This window comes from Martes martes, assembly GCF_963455335.1.
Source record: "Martes martes genome assembly, chromosome: 9".
Lineage (NCBI taxonomy): Eukaryota > Metazoa > Chordata > Mammalia > Carnivora > Mustelidae > Martes > Martes martes.
The window spans coordinates 40,208,174-40,231,842 of NC_137896.1; the positions used below are offsets into that span (position 1 = coordinate 40,208,174).

Consider the following 23,669-nt stretch of genomic DNA (forward strand, 5'->3'; position numbering starts at 1 on the left):
CATTAAGTCACCCTGGCTGTCAGTAGGAATGAGAATAATACCTCATTTTTATGTAGAACTTCAGCATTCAGAAGGGGCTCTCTTGGGCCTTCTCTTACTTGATTTCACTTGCAATTGGTCTTATTATTATTCCTCTTAAAGAAGTAGTGAAGCGGACTTTGCGAGGCCCCATGAAAGCTTGCTGACAGGAGACTACAGTCAGCTATTTGTAATTTCATCCTGCCCACCTCGGTGGCAAGAGATACCACCTAGGACACCGGCGACGGTGCCTTTGCAAAAAGACTCAGCCTCATTAGCATCAGATTCCAACCAAATGAGCGACTCTACCTTGAAAAGAAATATAAACCACATAAAGCAGCCCACAATGCCCACTGGCAGTGAGTCCCTTGGAAAAACAACAGTTGTGTTGAACCCAAGTTCTCTATGTAGCCAGCTGAGAAGATGAAATTAAAATAAGCCAAACAAAACCTAACCGTGACTAAAATAGGTATGTGTCTTTTAGCTTCCAGCTCTCTCAAAAAAGTAACAATAATGCAATACTATATATCTTCAGTTAATTAATGCAAATTTTTTTTTTGCAGCAAGCTTTTGTACCTCATTCTCTATTACAGACCATCTGTCTCTGTGAATAGTTAGTTCTCACCCACAGCCTGCTTGCTAACCCTTAGAATAAATGTTATCTCCTCCCAAGCCAGAAAAACGTTCTGTTAGACCAGAGGGGGATAAGGGCTTACATCTCGAGTAGACGGATACTGTTACTTTCTCATGTACACAGCAGCTACCTCCGGTGTTAATGAAGCGGCACCTTCACACCCGTGAACAAGAGCCATGGTGTTTATAACACGAACAACTCTCACTGGTCAATCAGATGGCACAATTTCTACCCAGAGAAAGAAAAGCTTAATTCCGTTACCTCTAAGTGACTTCGCCTCTCAGCAATCACACGTTCATCCTTGTTTCCAAATAGTTTCTTTGGAGGGAACTCAAGGGTAGCAAGCTGAAATACATATTTTATAAGAGATGTATTAATATCACACCAATGACCCTTGGGTGTTTATTAATCTATTGTTTAGAGTCACTATCATGGGGCAAAAAGGGGAAGATGTTGGGAGTTTAAAGACGGCAGGTCTTCCCTTGCTTTGTCACCAACCGACTGCGTGACCTTGAACGGACAAGGCAAGATTCCACGATGGTCAAACGAGAAGGAGGGATGGCAACTCAAAGGAAAAAAACAGATAGATCTGAGTCTCAGTATTTTGTCTCAGGTAACGTATTAGATGCTTGGCCAGATGGTGTTTCACAAGTTTATTTGTTAAAACACAAGTTTGTTCTTCTTTTAGTCCCCTCCTTACACTAGAATTCAATTATTTTTGTGCTGAGGTAAGAATTTGAAAACTTAACTTGCATACTACCTGAACATTTTATAAAATAGTTCTGAGACCATTGTTCAGGTTCTTTAAGCATTCCATATTGCCTTTTTATAGCTGCTGTTACAAATGAAGAATTCCTGTGCGAAAAGAGGACCTCTCTTTAAATCTTTTCACCTCGTTCCTTAGAGAATAAAGGTTCAGAATTTGTTTTGAGCCAGGTCTTCGGATTTCATAGTTATTTTCTTTGTGCTTCTCTTCTTGGAGGTATTAAAATTGTAATAAAAAGATAAGTTTTATTATAGACTGGGAGGCAAGAAAGAACTGTATAATCTGGTGAGAACCTGACCAGCCAGTGTTGCTCTGGTTGAATGAAAGCTAAGCAGCAGTAATTGCTGGTGTTGATGAAATTCACTACGCCCTGCCTTCCTCACCTGGTCAGGTTCAGACAAATCAAGAAGTCAATGAAGAATTATCAAGAAAAAATGAACATTTCTTCCACAATATGCCACAAATCCCTGTTTTATATATATGCAAATCTCTTACTTGATTTAAATTTTTATTACCACAGCAAGAATCAAAAATTAAGAACTAGCATTGATACACACAGTGCCTTCAGAACTCAGTATTAAAGTATAAGAATATACCATAAGTGAACAACTTGATGAATTTTCAACATCTCAACACACTGTAACTGCCACCAGGAGGACATGCCCAGCACCCAGGAACTCCCCCAAGCACTCCCAGTCATGCCCTCCCAAACTCTAGAAAGGCTGACGCTAGCTAGCCTGACTTCCAAGAAGTACAGCTCAGCATTGCCTAGTTTTGACTTTATGTAAATGGTACCATGCAGCACGAACTCCTCGGTGCCTGCCTACGCCACGCTGTCCCATGTTTGTGAGATCCATTCACGCTGCTGTGTGTCAACAGTTTGCTCATTCATTCCTGTGGCAGTGTACTACTCCATTACATGAACATTCCGTTTATTGTTCAACAGTCTCTCGTTACTGGGCTTTTGGTTTTGGGCCATTAGGAATTGCGCTGCTGTGAACATTTTCCCAAAGGCATTCTAATGAACTTATGCAGGGATTTCTGCTGGTCAGTCTTGGGAGTAAAAATGCTGCATCTTGGGGTATGAAAGTGTTCAGCTGTACTCGAAATGATCAAATGGTTTTCTGAAGTGGTTTAACTACCTGACACTCCCACCAGCAGTGACTGAGAGATCCAATCGCTTCCCATTACCATCAACATCTAGTGCTGTGGCTTCTCACCTTAGCAATTCCGGTGGGTATGCAGTAGTTTCTACTGTGGTTCAAGTTTGTATTTCTCTAATGACTAATGATGTTGAGCATCTTTTCACATACACACTGACCATCTGGTTAGTCATTTTTGATAAGTGTCTGTTCAACTCTTTTGGTCATTTTTTATTAGGTATCTTTTTTTCTTAATAAGAGTAATTCTCCCTTTTACTCTCTTCAAGGTATCTCTGATGACTTTATGGCCCTTTTCTAAAGTTAACTTCAGTTGGGCAGACGTTCACTCCTTTCATACTCTAGCATTCTCTCTACCAAAGCAGAGAAAACTGGGGAGGGATGGGGTGCACCACCCCTCTCCTCCTTCTCTCACCAGGTTCCAATTCTGTGGCTGACTCCGAGCTTTAATGTCAGTTCAAGGTTAAGTGAAAGACCATGGGCACTGAGGTAAGACAGACCCAGTCTGAATCTTGGCTCGACCACTATCTAGCTGACTAGTCATGTTTCTCTCTGCCTAAATAACCTCTGCTGAAAAGAAGGCAGAAAGTGATGCTAAATTTCACCAGCTTTCTGTGAAGATTCAGTGAAGTAACAACACAGAGAGTTTAGCTACTGTTCTTATTTGCTAAGGATATGCTTATTACTAAGAAAGCACCTTGCCATTTCCTCTTGGACCCTCTTCCCATCCCTGGATTGGTGATGTGGCTTTGAGAAGCAGAGGGTTTTCTGGAACCCTGGGCTCACAAGCACACACACACTTCCCATATGTTGCAGCTTAGAGAAGACAGGTACACCAAGAGCGTGTCTTTTGGGCTTCATCCAGCCCTGATTTTATCTTGTACAGTGTGTTTCTCCCCACTGCGGTGATGCTGGAACCTTGGCAGGCATGCTTTCACAGTTGGTTGTTTTGTCATTTTCTTATATGGCTGATGAGGTGATGTGGTTTCTGTCAGGGGAAATTTATAGTCACACTTGCGTGCTCAATCAGAAATGGCGCACTAAAAGGACTTCAGGCAGCTGAACCGGGTGGGGAGCAAGCATTTAAATGTCCTCATCATCCCCAGCAAATACTCTATTCTGGAGCAGAGGATAAAATTTGGGGCCGTTAATATCCACCCTGTGAAATAAGTATGTATAAATTATGTGTAATACTGTCGTTCAGATTTTAGGAGGAAAAGGGTACCTCTTAACAACTTTCAGGCATATAATCAGGGGACTATAATATTCACCCATTTAACTTTAGAGACAAGGAAATGTAGTTCCAGAGTTAGGTGACACAGAAAGGTTCACAGTCACTGGGTGGCTGGGTCCACACAAGGAACTGACGCTGACTCTAAGTGTCTCACCACAATGCCATAGCGAGGGCCTACAACGTATGGAAAAATCCCTTTGACATCCTCGTGGCTCCAGGATTCAGATGGAGGAAAGTAAGCCTTCCTTAAGTATACCAAACCAGAAAAATGATGTAGAGCTGCTAGACAGTGGCCAACGGTTCCAAGATCGACTAACAGCACTTCACTGAGGACGGGTACCCACGACGGGAACAGGAACACGACAGGGGAGAGCAACAGCAGTGGGAGTAACAGGTAAGAGACTGGGTTGGGAGGCAGGCTCCAGCAGTATTCCTGGGACACATAAGTTTAGTCGGATCCTATCACCTTACTCCTCTCCCCATAAAAAGTCAGAATGATGGCGGCTCTCCTTATATGCAGCTGAAGTGACAAAAAGAGGAAGAGAATGAACTGAAGCGGAAGTTCCAATGTGATTCTCGATAGCAAGGTGCGGTCCTGGGCCCAAGTGCTATTGGTGGGGCTGGGACACAGGCAAACTAAAGTAGAAAGGCAAGGCTGTGAGATAAAATATTAAGAAAAACACCACCTTCATTAAAATAATTATATTTACATCAGAAACAGCTCTTCAACTCTCTTCCTCCGAGTAGTAGGGAAACGACCTCCATTTCTCCTTTTTAGAGAAATCTTAACATGGCTTTTTAGCCCTTGCTATCTATAAGCTCTTAGGCTAAATGAGATGAAATTGCCAATTTTGTAAGTTAAAAATGGTTGAATATCAGCAATTTCACCTGGTTAAACCCTGCATAAGACTTTTGACATTTTTAAGCAACCACTAGGGCAAAAGATACATTCCCATCTGCTTTACCTGCCAAGCGTAAGTATTCTCATTTGATGGATTATCAGTTGGCTATATCAAACCGATATTCCTTCAAAAGAATATTTCTCTTAAAGTACCCAAAAATAATACTAAACTAGAAATATCTTATATTAAAATATCCAGGGCAATGAAATGGCTAAGGAGTTGGGAACATAGGTAGGTGGTGTGGGAGGCCATTTGGGGACCAATAGCTGTTGTTGACTCAGAACATTCTGTCACGGTCACCTGAATCAGACCATCCTCCAAAAGGGTAAAAGGACACCATTGTCTTTACCTGGACTAGGGAAAGAGGACAGCAATCACTGCTTTGTTCTCAAGACCGTAATATTATAAAAATCCATGGAAGAGTTTTGAAACCTAGGATAGATAAGAGGCCTAAACTAACTTTTTCTCTCTACAAGTACAAAGTGACTGCCTCATTTATTTTATTTTATTTTATTTTATTGATTGATTGATTGTCTCATTTATTTTAAAACAGACAGCAAAAGCAATCCTCTGTAAGTTTCATTTCTGGGTTGTGAATTAATTAAATGGTCCAAATAATTTTTAAAAAGGATAATTAACCAAGATCCCCAGAGCCACTGGTCAGGATAAAGTATATGGAGAGCCAAAACAAGCAAACAAAGAAATGGACAAAAAGGAAACAAACGAGAAACAGAAACTCTCCCATTTTGCTGAAAGTGCCATCTGAAAAGTAATTATTTCCAACAAATTAACAATACAAGAATGGGCTAAAAGGGGGGAAATTCCAAACTCTCCCTGACTTTTCCATTCATGTCCGACATATATCAGCGTCTTTTGTTTGCTTGCTTGGTTTCTCATGTTGAACAGAGATTTTTAAGTAAGATATATTACCTGGACATTTTCATTTCTTCTCAAGTTCTTTATATTCATAAATTTTCATTTTTATTGCCTCATTTTTTAATCTAGCAGATGGTCTAGATTTGATTTCCATGAGCAACATTGTCAGGAACAGTGAATGGCAATCTGTAGGTAGAGGAGAGACTCCTCTGATTTCCTTTGTAACCTGTGACAAAGGAAATAGAGTGGCCTACATTTCTAAAAAAAAAAAAAAAAAAAAAAATCACAGTTCCTTAAGTCCTATATTCCTTACAATAGCTAAATTCTAGAGGGACACAGATAAATAGTTCTGACTCATATACAAATTATCAATATACTGGGATTCGGTAACAAGGAAAAAATAATTTTCTTTCTATAAGATTTCATTTTCATAAAGAACAAGGGCCACCATTCTCCCCTTATACCTTTCACAGAGGGAGTGTCTCGTGTTGAAAAGTATGATTCTAACAAAAATAATCTTTCTACAAACCGTAACATGTAAGGAACCAGTGCTGGTTAAAGATGGTGGAGCTCATCTCCTTCAAAAGCCCCATCAGAAACAACAGAAGAGATGAAAAGGAAACACCCTGTCCCCATACTAGGAAACTGCCACAGCCCCGTACTGCAGGCCAGGTGGCACCCAGGGAAAGCACTGCTGAGGGCCTTCCTCACCTCACCTCCAGACTGCAGGTACCATGAGTGATCCACCAAAGCAAACATCCACACTCTCAGGTGTTCCACTACACTGTGATTAAAGAGGCTAAAAATCTAGGGATAGGGAACAGGTGGGGGACACCTGCAACAAAGAGGAAGGTGAGAAGGGGCCGTGGGCAGAAGAACCTGGAGAAGCTCACAGTGTTAGAGGGAAGAAAGGTCTGAGGGAAAGCATTTGACCCTACAGTGACCCCACAGCCCTCGTGAACACCGGAAAATAAGAGAACAAGTATCTCAAAACAAAGAAAAAACTGGTGGAAAAAAATTCAGAAAAATTTCAGGCAGTTTAGGTAAGCAGTAGGTTGCTGTCTTCATAATCCCCAATATTTGTCCCCTCCTTGCCCTTGTGATAAACCAGTTACTTCCCTCAACAATTAGTCCATTTCACTTAAAGATGAGAAGTAAGGGGCGCCTGGGTAGCTCAGTTGGTTAAATGTCTGCCTTCGGCTCAGGTCATGATCTCGGGTTCTGGGATCAAATCATGCAAGAGGCTCCCTGCTCATAAGGAGCCTGCTTCTTCCTCTGCCCCGCACTCCCCCACCCCCTGCCACCTGTGTGCTCTCTCTCTCTCTCTCTCAAATATTAGATGTTCGTTAATAATAACGTATCAGTATTAGTTCACTTGTTGTGACGTAGGTACTATACGCACGTAAGCTGTTAATAATAGGGAAGCCGTAAATCTAAAGCTATTAGAATAGAACCTCTGGTTTCTAATGTGACACGTTAGAAGCTTGGAAGCCATCGTCCTTGCCCTCACCACAAGAAACAGGCTGAACAGACTAGATGTTGAAAGACTCAACAGCTCTTCTTTGATCCATCCAAGAACTGAGGTTATGGGCGAACTGATGTCCCCAAACTGGGGAGACAGGTGGGCGGAGACAGAATAACAGCCTCGTGGGTGCAGAAGCCTGTACTGGGGCCAGGAAGAGTCAGGAAACCTTCCAGCTGTAACCCGGGAGTTACTGGAGGCTCAGTGCAGAGCGGTATTTGCCTTACAAGCTTGGTGTCTGGGTGAGGTCCACATACTTCTGTTACTTTTACCTCCACCCACATCTTCACTGTGAGATGAGAAAAAAATCCACTACTTTCTGGCGGCGGGAGGAGAGAAAAGGTAACCATTTTGAAATATACCCAGAGCCTGCCCTCAAGGGAAACTCTTTTACTGGAATCTAACCATACCTTGGGTAACCAAAGCCTAACCAACCTAGGGAGAGTGGAATGCCCAACAGCAGGCTCACTGGAAAAGGAAACCTGATCAAAGGCCTACCGGGCCTTCCCCTCCCGCCACACCTCACCACGCATCAGGGGAGGTTCCCGCACAACAGATTACAGATCAAAGAACTGCAAGCCTCGGGCTCTACTGAAGAAGTCTCTAGGAAAACCCAAAGGGTTTCCTCTCTAGGGGAGACCCAACCAAGGGCACTGGGGGAAAGGTGAGCTTCCGAAACCACAGCTACAGCAAACTGGAAACACCATCTGCATCCCAGCCTGTGAACCTAGAACCTCACACTAAAAGGTCCATCTACCTCAGTCCCTTTTAGGCAATACACCATATCTGGCTTTCAGCAAAAAGTTAACAGGGCATGCTGAAAGGTAAAAAACAAAAAACAAACAAAAAGCATCTAAACTATTCTCAAATAAAGAAAGCTGACTGAACAATCAGTACCACCACACCCTCTGTGCCTACTCCTCACCTAGCCTCCCTACCCCCAACCTGCTTAAAAAAAAAAAAATTGGAATGAAAGTCCCAGTAGAAGAAACAGAAGTAGAATAAATAAAATGAAAACAGGTGAGCATAAAGTACATAAAGAAAATAACCCAACATGAAATGTGCTAAGGGAAAGGGAATGTGACCCACAGGTTTAGACCTAACCGAAGTGTCTTTCAAGCGTGCAGGCCACAGAGAGACATTCTCAAGCACGTAAGAACTCAAAACACATCAAAGGGGCATTTTTTCCAAAAGGTACTGGATGATCAAAAATAACCAACTGAGAGCAGCACCATATAAAGATCTCAGGAATGAAGAAATGATGGTAAAGTGATCATTGTCTCTATTTAAACTCACAACCAAGAGGGAAGTATATTTGGCTTAGGTATGAAAGAATGTGAATGCTATATAACTTGACAATGTAAAATAATAATATAAAATGACTTTTAAAATTCGGAAGATGGGAGTTAAAGCGTGCTAATTTTGTCTTTGTTACAAGAGTCAGTTGATGGATGTGAGAGTGATCTGGCTGGGACCTCTGTCACCCCACAGATCGCCAGAGCTGACTCAGCTGATCTGGCTGGCTAGGCGGGTGTCCCCTTCCTCTCTCACTGCTCCATGTGCGTCCCTCCCCCTGGAAGCTTCCTGCTCAGTCGCTCAGTCATAGAGGGCGACCTTCCCCACTAAAGGAAGGACCGTCCTTCGTCCTTCAGTCAAGGGTATAAGAGTAGCTGCACTCCTCTGCTAGGACCTCCAAACACGTGCTCAAAAGTCAACTGATTGTTCATAAAAGGGAAACACAACTGATAATTTGTAAAAATGGAAACACATTTGAAAACTAGCAACTCACATTCTTTTTTGTTTATAATCCTTCTGCTTAAAGTCACATATATTTTAGAGAACTTATAACTTCTGGCAGAGCAACATTTAATTTGAAGTTCAGCAATTTCTTCAGTTTTATTTCATTTCCTTTCACTTCTGACACCTTCAAGTAGTAACGTTATAAAGGAATTGCATTTTCTTCTTTTTCTCATTTTAATTTTTTTCCTAACCTACATATCCACCCTTTTATCCACGCCTATCCATTTAAGTACTTAAGATAATGTTCATTAAATAGTAACATTAATTATATTTAGAGAATGATTTGGGGCGATCTGTTGCTTTCTCCCTGTATTATGTGAAATTTTTATAAATGAGCATGCATCATTTTTATAGAAACAATAAAAAGTGATTATTCTCTTTACAGATTTAATGGAACAGTTAAATTAACACCATATGTCTTTTTCTTTTAATAACCTGGGATTTGGGGCAATCAGATTTCAAGTCTCAGTTCAGCATGGAGCTGCTGGTACAATGTACGAAAACTCGTTTCTAGTTTTATCACTTGTGAAACCTGAAGGAGTTGAACGAAGAGGTTCAAGTTCCCTTTCAGCTCTGAAATTCTGTATCTCAAGTACCGATGATTAAAATTGTATGTGGGACCTTAGAAGTAGCATTTCAGGTACCTGGGAGACGTTTTACCTATTCTCTTGGCTGTGCTGCCTTTGAGGACTATACCGACTTCCTGTAGAATCTTCGCCGCGTTCTTATTTGAAGACAGGCCAAGGCAGGTAGAAGGAAAATAGGGCCCAATACAGTAATGAAGCATGTTACTTCTGAAGAGGTTGTAGAACGGGAAAAGGACAGACACAGATGGGAATGCAGTATTCATGAGAAATCCCTTAAAATGGTACCTCTTCCTGCTACAGCCATTATCCCTGCAGCAGAAGTGGGAAATGATGTAGACATTTGAGCTCTTATGGGAAAATTGTACATTAAAGTTAAAAATCATGACTAAGATCAAATAAATTGGATATCTGTGGAAGATTGGTAGTCCTGGAGAACACTGGAAGAAAACTTAAGAGCCCTATGGAATACTTTGTATAATTATGAAATGTGATTATGCAAAACTAAAACACAGGAAACAAACAAATGAGGATAAAACAGCACACTTCTTTGGCCTAAGAGAAACATTATGACAAGCTTGTTCTGCAATTCAGTAAATAAAACATATTCTAAAGACAAAAAGACTGAAATAAAAGCCATTAGAAAAATGAAATCAGTAATTTTGAGGCCTACCGATTTCCAGTGAAATTTGTCTTTCCCTTCTTCAGTGATTGTGGAGTCTAAAAACTCAAGTTATTAACTTTATTCTGAACAACAGGCCTCTAATTTTATAGACTGAACAACAGATCTACATGAAGAACAATCAACAAAGTCAGATAAGACAATTAGTAGCTGCTTATAACTAACAGCCACTTTATGGAATTATCTGTGAATCTCAGTTTAAGGAAAATGAAAGCACTGAGAATCTATTCATCCATCATGCTAGCCAGCCACGTATCTATGTATCAGCAACGTAGTCAGCATTCTCTGTTGCTTTGTAATATTTCTTAATGATCTTAATGATCTCAGAGTGAAATGTTCATCTCCAAGTTGCTTTTTCTCTTTCTGATTCCCGGTGAACTGACATAGCCCAATTATCTTCAAAGACCCATCACGCTCAAATCCCGACTTCAATGTTTACTAGATTATAATAAGATAGGTTGGCCCCTCTGCTGCCATCAAGAAGACAAATTATACATAATGGAAAAGTTTGCTTCTACTATAAGCCTTTCTCTTTTGGCCAAGTTCACTTTTTAGGTTAGCCAGACCCTTATTAAGTCCAGGTGGTCTCGGAGGCAACAGATAGCACAGATTTTGATAAATGGCATCGCTATTCCTCTGGATATAAATAAAGGCAGCCCTTACACAAAAATTTAAATGAGTGATTAAAAAGTCTTGCTTCTCTTTTATGATTTTATAACAATTAAGCCGCTGAAACTAGATTATAAATCACTGAAAGAAAACTGAAAACAACTAATAAAGTGTGGAATATTTACTAATGAAAGAAAAACATTTGACTTCTGTTACCACCTAATAAAAGTGTATTTTATTTTCATTCCTTGTTTGTTAGGCCTTTTTTTTCCCCTTACTCCTGTAACACTTGGCTACCTAAGTAGTACCCAATTTTTAAAGACTGGGGGGTGGGGGGGACTTCCATCTGGCACTCTAATTGGTCAAATTAACCGGTCTTTTACAAGTAGACATACCTTCACAATGACTGACAGCATTTGAAACATCCACACCCTGCGGGTCTGTGGCTGTAAATTTTAGCCACTCCAGCTTTTGAGAAATGCAAATAATGAAAACTCATCAAAGAGCTGCCATAATTCTCACAGCTGACGAGGTGGGAGCATTTCTGACTACTGAAAATTAATAGCAGCTTCCAACGCCTTATAAGAACAGCTGTCACTGAGAAATATACTCACAAACAAATAAGCAATTCTCTTCCAAGTTCTGTTAGAAGCATGAAAGAGTGACTCTTCAGAACAATCTAGGGGGATTACTGAAGGAGCGATGAGCTACCTTTGGACCTTTGATATGAGAACAAGCACACCCCCAATATTTATGAATACCTTGCTACATGCCTCGCCCTGAGCCAGGCACATTCGTGACTCTTCTTGCATATCTGCTGAATGCGGGAGCAAGGCAGGTCTCTGTGCTGGCGGTCCGTATGGAGCAGCCAGCAAGTACAATGAGGACACACCACTGACAGAGCTACTGTCCTGCTGTCACCGAAGTGCTGAAACTCAGAGTCATCCTGGGTACAAAACCGTCACTGGACACACAGTTAAGACTGCACTGACCTGGTCATATTTGGCATAAGGATTGTAACTTTTCCACGTAAAATCTTACTCCTCCCAAAGCCAGTGTCAATCTTATTTAGGCATGAGCCAGGGAAGACAGATTTGAGGACATTCATATGGGCTGCAACGATTTTTGAAAGTGAGAAATGTTTCAGATCTGTGAGAATTTAATATTGCATATTTAAGAATAATTATACAGTTGGACTAACTCAAATGCTTGCATTTTCCATCTCTTATTATGATGTTAGTAGCCCCTTTCACGGACAGAGGCATGGCAGGAGCCTGTCATTGTCACACATTTCACAGAAGAAACCCAGTTTCTAGCTCTCCGTGGGGACTTGCTTATGTAACAGATTTTTGCAGAGAAGGCATGTTCCCTTTGGTCTCATCTGGGGCACTCTGAAAACTCCCTCTTCTTGAAGGAACACGGTCATGGAGAAGGAGAATCAAAACAAAGAAGGACTAGAAATATGGAGACATGAACCTTGCCTACGCCCCAAGTCTTGGTGTGACTTGCAACAAAACTCTGTCTGGGCATTTGAGTCCTCATGTCTAAAATGAGAAACCATGCAGTACCCAGATCTTTAAGGTGCCATGGTGAACTTATATTTCGTAGTGTGCAAACGGGTACAACCCCTGCTATAGAAGTCTCCTCGTCAGCTACTCTATGCTTCAGAGTTTTGGGTGGTCAAAGAAACAATCCACATACTCTCACTGTCTAGGCTTAAACTCACCTGTCATTAACTTTGACAAGATTATTGGTCCCTGGAAATTACCTTTTAGAACTGGTGACCTATAATAATGAAAAATCAACTAATGCTCCCGAGGTGGATGCAAAAGAAATGACAGGCAGCATATTAACTAGTGGCCCGGAGGGCATCGTTTGGGGAATTTGGTCCTTAACTACACACTCTTAGGCCCCACATCGGATTTACTGAATCAGAATTTCCTAAGTGTGGCGCTTGTGCCCACATATCCCAGAAAAGCTTCCCAGCAAATTCTGATGCTTTTTGCTCCCAGCTACCCCTACCCTTGAAAGCAGTGATTTAAATACTGTTTATCTATTGGGTGGAGAGAATGGCATGATGCAAACCATACAGTGAAAATGCCTGGGTCTCTCATAACATACTAGGTCAGGAAGCTGGCAGGCAGCATTCTATTTTTGCCTCCATAGCTGTTTGCTATTTAAAAATTCAAGGGGGCTGAGGGCTTGGTGCAGGTGAATTTATCTAAGGCTTACTGGATGCTCCCTGTGGCTATGGTGGGTAGCATTGTAATTTGGGTGGTGAGTAGATTTGCAATTTTTATATTAAATTTGGAATGCTGGTTATAAAACTGTTGAGAATGCATTTCAGTGATGGATGGTAAATAGTTGTCCAAAACAAATCCAAGGCCAACAGCCAGTTTCTTTTCTTTCCTTTTTTTTTTTTTTTTTTTTTTTTTTTGGTGCTGCTTTAGGGAAATTACTTGGAAAATAAAGATGGTGAGAAATGGTTCTATCAGCACAAACTGAAAGTTCATATACAAATTAAATCACCTCTTGCCTAATCGTTTTTTTCCCCCTCCCATTGGTATTTACTGGGTACCTGGAGACTGCCAGACATGAGATAGAACAGTTGCTCTAATACAGCAATCTTTCATGCTTTACTCAAAGGCTCTGAAAATGTTTTTCTCCCTTAGCTCTGTAGGGAGAAGGGAGCCCACTTGGGGATGCCGCCAGTGGAGGCTGATCTCCTGTTTGATACTCGGGGACTCTAATTGAGTCCAACTCAACTCTAATTGTGGCAATTCAGTTATGAGGCAGGCAGGCCCATGTCATGTTCCATGGGACTTAGGCTCTCAGCACACACAGGCATTAAGGGTTCCCTTAGCATTACTTGGACGGTACATTTTGAGCCATAACATAGCCCGTTTCTATGGTTCATCCTCTTGCCACCAGGCAGACCAACACACACCTGCTTCAGAATCTTGCTCTTAGGCCATGATTACAAAAGGGCCCTCGGTGATGGACTCCAGCGCCTCTCTGCTCCCGGCATGAGACAGTTCTTCTGAGAAATGAGGTGCCCACTAGGCTCCAGCACTTGGCAGGGAGGGCTTCTTGTTAAATGTGTTAAATAAAGTCCTCTAAAAATCAGAGTTTAGTGTCTCTGAACCTCCTAGAATGAGCTGCTGTCAGTGATTGTCTCATCTTCCAGCCCCATGTCCTACTACTTCATTAACTATGTTCAGAGCCCACTAGCCCATTCATCCAGAAAGCAGGTGGCACACTATGTCTTCACTATTTGCTCTAAGGGTTGAGAGGGAACATGGTGTTCAAATAGTCTTTCTTTTCAGCTTCTTGATGAGCTGTGTTTTGATCTGACGGACCCTTAGACTAGGACGTGGATCTATAGGTAAACTTCGTGGACACTAGACATTAACAGGAACTCTGCCTTTTCTGTGGCAAAGAGAGACCATGTGTTTCTGAGCATCTAACTTGACTGATGTTTAAAGGGATTAATTATACTACTGATTTTAACAGGGTAAAAAAATTTTCATACAGATAAAGAGCACTGCAGAAATGATTTGCATGATAAAATTGCAGAGACATGGTCTCTAGCAGATGCTGCATATGACTCCATAGTCACTTGCAATAACATATTTTAGCTGAGGCTTTCACAAGCTTTTACAAACTGGCTGTGGCATTATCGTTGTACAGACATGGAATCTGAAAACACAGGGTTTAATTTGATTAAGATTCCATATGAGGTCAATGAAGGGGAGCAAAGAAAGAAAGCCAGAAGGAGCTATTATCTTGCGATATACATGTCAGTATATCAAAAGGACAAATGAATTCAAGACAAAAGGGAAACCTATTTAGAATCCAGAAGAAAGTGCTAAGATCAAGGAAAATGAATAAATAAAAATAAAACAACAATTTAAGAAACCTTGAATTATGCAGCACCTCCATTGAGGGCTCAGCCTACTCAGACAGGGACTCTGAAAATAGAATGAGCATAGCACTCCCGTTAGGATTTGAGATCACCTGCAGCCAATCTATTTTTCTTTAGTATTATACAGGACAAAGAACTTTCTTTTCTTTTTTACTCTTAAATGTGTCACTGTACAAAAGCAATGGACCCAATTCTTCTTTGATTTCTGCTTTGCTCATGCCCTCAGTCTCCAGGCCTGCATTTCATGGGACCCAGTGGCTCCTTGGCCCTTCGATTCACAGATTTGTTTTGCATGTAATAATCCAAAATCCCTTCTGATTTCTTCACAGACATACGTTACAGCTAATAGTCAACCCCTCCCTGCTTTAACTGGTTCACCACCCAAGTGTATATAAAGTATCCCTGAGGGGTTTGTAGTTGACCTTTTTCTCCTTAAGGAGATAATATAGTATACAGTAAATAATTCAGGAAATAAAAGTAAGTAAACAGGGAAATGAGAAGACTTAGCTGAAGGACAGGAAGGAATTCTTAAAACCTTATCACTACTGGAGGCAAGGCCCTGGGGCTCTCAGTTTCCCCAGTTTCTGTGTGTTCTTATCCTAATCTTGATTCTTTGCAAATTGGTCTTTAAAAACAGTTGAGCAATTACTAAATTGCTTCACAGGGGAAGTATGCATATCTGAATCAGAAGGTGTGCAGATACCTTCAAGAAGAGGAGGCACCTGGGTGGCTCAGTCCATAAGCATCTGACTCTTGATCTTGGCTCAGGTCATGATCTCAGGGTAGTGAGATCAAGCCCCATGCTGGGCTCGTGCTGGGCATGGAGCTTACTTGAGATTCTCTTCCCCTCTCCCTCTGCCCCAACCGCCGCCCCTATCCCCACCACCCAGCTCTCTCTCTTTCAAATAAATAAATAAATAAATAAATAAATAAATAAATAGAACGTGCACAGAGAGGTAGTCACAACAGCAAGAATCTAGAAATTACCCATATGTCCATGAAGAACAAAATCCGTTAAGGTGGTATGCCAACTTTGTTTACTAGGACCACTGCTCTTGGCAGAATGATCAATCTTTTGGCAAATGGATAAAGTGTTGGTAGACTGGGGAAGTGACAGCTCACTAGTGGGACGCCATAGCTCCAGACTTCTCTGAGGGAGGTGAGTCTTGTAACTCAGAATGTCCCCATAGGTATTCTGCTGGCAAGCAGAGCTATCTGTCTTACACCTTTCTCAGGTCACTCAAAATGCTAAGTATGGCCTATGGGAGTCCTGTGAGACTGAATGGTTAGCTGGACCCAAGGAGACCTTTTGAGAGGACTGTGAACGTTTACTTCCGGGGGCTAGATGAAGAGAAACTTTTACATTCTATGTACACATCTCTGAATAATTTCAATCTTTTACCATAAATGTGTAACTTATGATCTGAAAGAAATCATCACTGGAAGAAAAGAGAAAATCTCCATAAAAGGAACTGTCTCATCAAACTTCTTTAGAGATATATTTCCCAGGAAAAACAGGTCTAAATTCCAGAAGGAAGCGTGAATGAATAGGATATAATTCAGAGTTCCAAAAGATTATAAGCTATAACCCAAACTAAAGTTTTTTTCGTTTCGTTTTGTTTTGTTTTTGTTCTTTTCAAACTAAAGTTTTAAGGTGAACAGAGATTCTCTATCTTGGCAAATAATTACAAACCCCGTGTATTTTGAATTCAAGCATATTTTTCAATATTTTCTCAGCTTGATTAAAAATGTGAAACCTTGTATAACTTGGTAAATTTAGTATGTATCATCACTAAAAAAAAATAAACCATCTTGTTACCCTTGCAACTGAGAAAACAAGAGTAGTTTCCTATTTGTATAGAAATAATGACCTCAATTTGGTGAAGGAGTGAGGTAAATAAAACATGTTCCCACTTTGGCTATGGAACAGTCATCTGTGAGAAGAAATTTTCAGCATCCCTCTATCTGAACCTTTTGATGTTCCTGAAGAAGCTCTGACTTTGACAAGTCAAGTGATTTCTAGGACACTGTCAGGCCAAGTAGATCATTTGGAGGTAGCTGATTACTTCAGTAAGATTAACATTATATACAGAGATGGCAATAATAGTTGCAATATTAAGAGCAGTCCTAACTGCTGAAGACCTAATAAACATTATTCATCTCAAGTCCCCACAAACACTTAGCAAGTAAGATTAGGCTGCACAAAAGGAAAAGTCAACTTTACGTTAGAAAATATAGCTGATATTCAACTTGACATTTAAGTTTCATCTTGAAAATGTTAAATGGGTGATGCTGTTCTCCCCTCACTGGAATAAGATTTATCTAGAACTACAATGACATGCTGCTATATTTTTACAGATCAACTTTTTTCCCTCTATTTTTATTTGTATAGTATTGTTTGGTTAGAAATAGTAAATGGGGTCCAACCATCTGGGCCTCCACACTGGCTTCTGCTGACCAGTTGTGTGACAAGAAGCAAGTCTCTGGCTCCAACTACAGGAAGTCATGAGCCCCAAAGCCTAACACAAGCCCCAGGGCACCATCAGCATGCAGTTACTTGTGAGGAAATTAGCTGGAGTGTGGCTATTGCAAAGCTCGGTGGCATCCCCTCAGCCTTTGTAAGTAGCATAACTTCCCTTTCTAGAGGCAGTGTGCATTTTAGGATATGGCCACATGGTTTCAAATAGCTACTCACATCACCCCCTCTCTTTTAAATAGGTGCACAAAAAAGTTCTTAACATTTTTTGCCCTGAGAAGAAAGAAATTGTGTCACAAAGTTAGACTCAACACAGACAAGCAGTTTTCAATCCTGAGTGTCATTTAAATCATGAGCCTGTCTTCTGGAAAAAGGTTCCTTTTAGAAGTCATCCATGGAAAAAATAGAAATCCCAGCTTAGTTTGAATGTTCAGAACTTCTTTAATATCACCCTGTGGTTTCCTATAGCACATGGGATTGAACTCCCGGCCCTACATGATACAGTCCCTACCGACTTCTCTGCCCTCATCTCCACTACACCTGACACTTCCCAGGTCTTTTTGTTCTCAGAACATGCCAAGCTTGGTCCTATTCCAGGGCCTGTGCACTTGCTGTTCCCTCTACTGAAGATAAGCTCACCTCTAGGTTTTCATGCTTACCTCCTTTCTAACATTCAGATTTCTCCCCACGTGTCCAGCTATCATGCCACATTATCATGCTATCACACTGCCTCGGCACTTAACATTGTCTAAAATTATCTCACTTATTGGTTTGCTTGTTTATTGCTCATTCTCTCTGCTTTGTGAGAGGAGGGAATGTGGCTGTTGTGCTCACCGTGGTATTCAGTGTGGAGTCTTTCAATACAGACTTATGACTGACTGAATGAATGAGATCAGCTTGATTTCCCTCATTCGAAGGTCACTTAACTTTTTTCAGCAGGTGTGTAATACACTCTTTCTTTCCTTGAGAAGAATTTTACGTATGTGATCAACTCTGTTCATTAATATCACTTGCTAACAGGCAACCTCTTTGATTTACACGTTTACATCACTGTTAACCTCAGGTGTATTTTCTTCTATTATATTTTTAAAAATTGCTTCTGTTTGTTTTGAAGTTTTCTTTAAAAGCACTGATTAGGGCTGTGCATTCTTTGCAAACTCATCTCTCTGGACTCAAATTTCAACTAATATGTTGTTTCATCAGAAAGCCAACTCTGAAACAACCATGTACTAAAATGCCTAACACCTTCTGCCCCATTACATTTTGCCGTTATTCTTCCTCAAAGGCATGCAGCTCACTTAAGATGGTAATCGTCACATAGCACATGTACTCGTTAAGTGCTAGTTATTATATTTTCCTTGTTGACCATCAGTCTGTCCAAAGGACTTGAGGATACATAAGAGAAGACATTTTTGTTCTTGTCCACCACTCCATTATTAGCATTTATGAAATTTGCCTACGTAGTATGGCCCTGAACTAATGTCACTGAAAGAATGGACATGAAATAAATCACGGAATGAATGATACATATATATTATATTGATATGCTATATACACTTTTATATCATCAGGGAATTTACTAAGTTAATATGAATACCTGTACATTATTAAAGTATTGGGATAGTAACTTATAATCAAGCAGGTGATGAGCAGCAAAGCTCACTTTAAAAACAAGTTACTCTGTACATTAATATGTACATGATACTTCCAATTTTTATTATCAATATTAACTTGGGACATGAAGAGTAAATTGCAGAAACTTAATAACTTGACTTTGAAGAAGCTACTTCTGGAACTGAAGCTTCCTGAGGAACAAAATTCCTACCCGAAGCTTCTTCAATTTTTAATTGAATACTATTAATACTTAACAACCAGATTTCAGATAATTCAAATTTACCAGAACTCAAGGAACCATCTTATTTACAAAAAGGAAATTTCTTTATATTTATATTGGATAAGGAAGAGGAGAAGGCATGGAAAGGTTAAGAAAACATCAGTTATCTAATGTGAACTGAACTAGAAAAAAAAATGTCTGACTAAAGTATTTTTTAGGATATCATAAGAAACTGTAAAAATAGTGCTGAAAAGGGGGGCACCTGGGTGGCTCAGTGGGTTAAGCCTCTGCCTTTGGCTCAGGTCATGATCTCAGGGTCCTGTGATTGAGCCCCGCGTCGGGCTCTCTACTCAGCACGGAGCCTGCTTCCCTTTCTCTCTCTCTCTCTGCCTGCCTCTCTGCCTACTTGTGATCTGTCAAATAAATAAAATCTTTAAAAAAAAAATAGTGCTGAAAAGGAATACTTAGGGAAAGCAGGCATTAGACAGTGACTACTGACTGATCTGTAGTTAGTTCAACCCAAAATTCCCAAAGAGCTGTGCTGATACAAGGTTTCCTTTAGTTGAAATAAAAGTAAATAAATAAATATTCACTTGGAAGATACACATTAATTTTAGGAATACTTTTCTCTGCTAAAAAGTTTTTTTTTTAAAGATTTATTTATTTATTTGTGAGAAAATGACTGAGTGTCCAGCGGGGGCATGGTTAGGGGCAGAGAGAGAGAGAGAGATAATCCTCAAGCAAACTCCCCAATGAAGACAGATATGGGGCTTGATCATGACCTGACCCAAAACCAAGAGTCAGACATTTAACAGACTGAGCCACCTGGGCACCCCAAGTAAGAAGTATTTTAAAAACCAGTCTTTGTCTAAAGAGGAAAAGAATAACAATGTATCAACAGACTCTCCATATCTGATCAGATGTATGAAATGCCTCCTTGCTTCTAGAGAATTCCATTCTAACAATCTACCTCCCATCCATGTCTGGTGGAAAATTAACTTTTAAGACTTTACTTCTCATTAAGTAGAAGTCTAAGCATTAATACAGTCTTTTTTTTTTTTTAAGATTTTATCTATTTATTTGACAGAGATCACAGGTAGGCAGAGAGGCAGGCAGAGAGAGAGGGAGGAAGCAGGCCCCCTGCCGAGCAGAGAGCCTGATGCGGGGCTCGATCCCAAGACCCTGGGATCATGACCTGAGCTGAAGGCAGAGGCTTTACCCACTGAGCCACCCAGTCGCCCCTAATACAGTCTTTTTTAAGAGAAGAAAAGGCAAATCTCTATTGAGAGATTTATTACTATTTCATTTTACTAGGTCTTACAGTTCAAAAGTTATAAATTGATTAAAATATTTATTTAAAATGTGCTGTAAAATTTATGAAAAGGATAGAATTCATTTACCATCACTTTACTATCACTTTCAAAATCTTATGTTTAGGAAATGTTTCAATTGTGTAGAATGGAACTGGAAAGAAGAACAGAAGTTAAAAAGCTACTTTGACAGATGAGTAATTGCAATAGAACTTGGTGACACTTACAAGCTGATACTTAAGGGGGGGGAGCATTGATAATGCAATCAGCTCATTTGCTTTATAAAATAAATTTTCTTAATTGGAGATAATTATTTTATAACTTACCTCTGCATACTTTAACTTCAATGTTTTATGCATTTCTCGAAAACGACTGTAGCGTCTAAATACGGTCCATGTCTCATCTAGGACAGTAATCTATTAACCGGGAAAATCAAAATAAATCAGCATTAATTAGAGGAAAAAAATGACTAGCATTTTTTAAAAAATAATTTTAAAATTAACAAAAAGTGATTAGCATGTAAAATTTCTCCAGAACCGAAAACATTAATCTAGCTGCATAAATAAGACTTATAAATAAAAGCGTACTCTACTTAAGGATGCATCTCTGGTTCTCAAAACTGCTTATAAGCAGTATGTGCTCATGTAAAATGAGAGACAAACAGTTACCTCTTAATTGTTTAGAAAAAGTGTCCCTTAACCCTTCACCTGGGTTGAGGAAAGTAAATCCCAAAGGGTGACCTTTCTGTTATGGCACCATGCCCATATAAAGTGTCAGTGTAGGTTACCACGTGCCACCATAGTGGACAGGACGGGAAAAAATGAGAGAAGAAAAAGCCGAGAAAAAAAGGAGGAAGAGGAGATGGGAGGAGAAAAGAGGACAAAGAAAAATGAGAAAACAAAATTTCTGTATCTCAATTATTAGTATAAAAACACACAATACATTTTTGCTTTATTTCTGAGGAGAAATTCTCAACCCAGCCTTTAACTGGTAGTTGAACTTACTGTTCCTGTTGAAGTGCTGACTGGTACACATGCAAAGGCCTTGTGGCACATTGGCTCACATATCAAGGTCACAAGATAATGGGAGGCTGGGAGACCCCACCAACCTTGACAATGACAGGCCAATGAGTCTCAAATTCCCATTACATTTCCCAACTTTCTTCTAAGCTCTAGACCCATGTACTCAACTTAGAGATGTCATTCTCTACATGTCACACCACAAGAACTCTAAAGTTATCTCGTCTAAAACCAAATTCCAAGTGCTCGCTGTTAGTCTCAACTTCAGCTCTTGTCTGGTCCATTTCACTACACCATCCAGCAAGCTCCACCAGACAGGCACTGAAGCCACACCTGAACCCCTTCTCCCCACCAACATGACCAGTAGTCCAACAGGTACTAGGTCTTGCTCTTTCTGCTTTGTAAACATTTCTTAGAGCTCTATCCTTCCATCCTCCACCACCATGACCATGCCACACTGGGCCATCGGGTCTCAGAATGGCCTTTACCAGGACTCCCCCAGTTGTCTGTGTCCACATGTGTCCCCTCCAATCCCTGCTCTGCACAACTGATGGGGCAGCTTTTTAAAATTTAAATCTGATCATTCCACACACACCTCCCCCGCTCAAGACCACCTGGTAGTTTCATGCTGCTCATAGAAAAAGATCTACATTTTTTTATCTTAAAGACCCAAATTCTAATTTTTTAACCCACTGCCTGCAGCAGCCTCAATTCTAGTGTGTCTCCCCTTAGGTGTGTTCACTCTTGCCACAATCGCTGAATGCACATACTACTTCCCACCCAGGGCATTTGCATGGGCCTTGTTCCTGTATGGGAAATTGTATCCTGCATAGGACAGCAATGCCCTTCTCAAGCATTGTCATTCAGTCTGACTCTCCCACATGGGGATCAGTAGGAGAGGAGTAGTAGTAGTGGGGGGAATTCCCAGGAGTTCAGGGAATTTGGGAGGAGTAAGTCTTGAGTCTCAGACAGTCTTTTTTTAATTTTTTAACTTATTTATTTGACACAGAGAGAGAGATCACAAGTAGCAGAAAGGCAGGCAGAGAGAGGGAAAAGCAGGTTCCCCACTGAGCAGGGAGCCCGATGCGGGGCTTGATCCCGGGACCCTGAGATCAGGACCTGAGCTGAAGGCAGCGGTTTAACCCACTGAGCCACCCAGGCGCCCCATCAGCCAGTCTTGGGTTCACTCATTTCCCAAAGTGGCAAGTGAGATGATTTTTGGTCATATAAGGATGTACTTTTTTTTTTTTTTAAAGAATTTCAACATTCTGGTTCTGTACTTTTTTTTTTTTAAGATTGTATTTATTTATTTGACAGACTGAGATCACAAGTAGGCAGAGAGGCAGGTAGAGAGAGAGGGGGAAGCAAGCTCCCCGCTGAGCAGAGAGCCAGATGTGGGACTCAATCTTAGGACCCTGAGATCATGACCTGAGCCGAAGGCAGAGGCTTAACCCACTGAGCCACCCAGGTGCCCCAATGTATTCATTATTTACAATGAATTTTTTAATTGTGGCAGGTTTCTTCTGATGAGTTCCCTCAAAAAGGATAGTTCTGTAAGGAAAAAAAGGTAAGTATATTTACCAAAAAAATCATTAGATAAAAATAGTACAGTAGCTCAGCAGCTGTAAGTTTTGAAAGCTGGTATGCAAGTCACTCAAGCTTGGAAAACACTGCACCCTGCAGCTAAGCTGCATGGAGGGGCCTTCTCTTGGTTTTCTTCTCTTTGACAGACCCCACAAAGGACGGTGACGGAGGCCACCACAATCAGCATGGGTGTGAGGACTTCCTTAGGGTGAGAACACAGCAATACTCTGCTTTGGATGGACACAAAGCAGGTGTCAAAGGGAATACAGGAAGGGCTAGGATGCTGCCTACTTGCCAAGAGAGTCCAGAAAGTTCATGGCGCCACACTTGTGACCCGGGAGCAGTAAGAGGCTGGATGCTCACAGGTGAGACCTTGCTGTGTTAGGACTCTGAATTCCACAGAAAGTCACCAAAGACGCCTAGGACTCCCTCATCCGTTCTGTGCTCCCTGGCTCTCTTTGGTTGCTTCCACTGTACCTCTTTAGCTCCTCGTCAATTGTGAGCAAAATACCCCAGATCCTGAGCCTCTTCCAGGAACATCCCTGTCATCTTCACTCTAAATGAAGGCTGGCTCTCCCCTGAGGATCCACTTTCCTGGCAGCCCTCTCAAGTAGGGACTGTTTTCTCCCCGCACTCTTCCTCCCATTGCGCTGGGATGTAGGCAGACATTGTCCTCCCACCCAACTTTCAAACCACTGCTCCTCTCTCCATTCTGAAATCCCTGCTCTGTGAAG

The 23,669-nt window shown here is 40.9% G+C and overlaps 1 protein-coding gene across 2 annotated transcripts in view; it reads right to left on the reverse strand.

Annotated features, from left to right (window-relative positions):
- KIF16B (kinesin family member 16B) overlaps nucleotides 1-23,669 on the reverse strand; it is a 283,672-nt gene that overhangs the window by 32,166 nt on the left and 227,837 nt on the right. For both annotated transcript variants that reach the window (XM_080813104.1, XM_080813105.1), the window contains 2 exons: nucleotides 20,659-20,748; nucleotides 914-997 (listed from right to left, as the gene is read on the reverse strand). In XM_080813104.1, coding sequence (XP_080669230.1) covers nucleotides 914-997; nucleotides 20,659-20,748 — 174 coding nt within the window. The remainder of the gene's footprint in view (nucleotides 1-913; nucleotides 998-20,658; nucleotides 20,749-23,669) is intronic.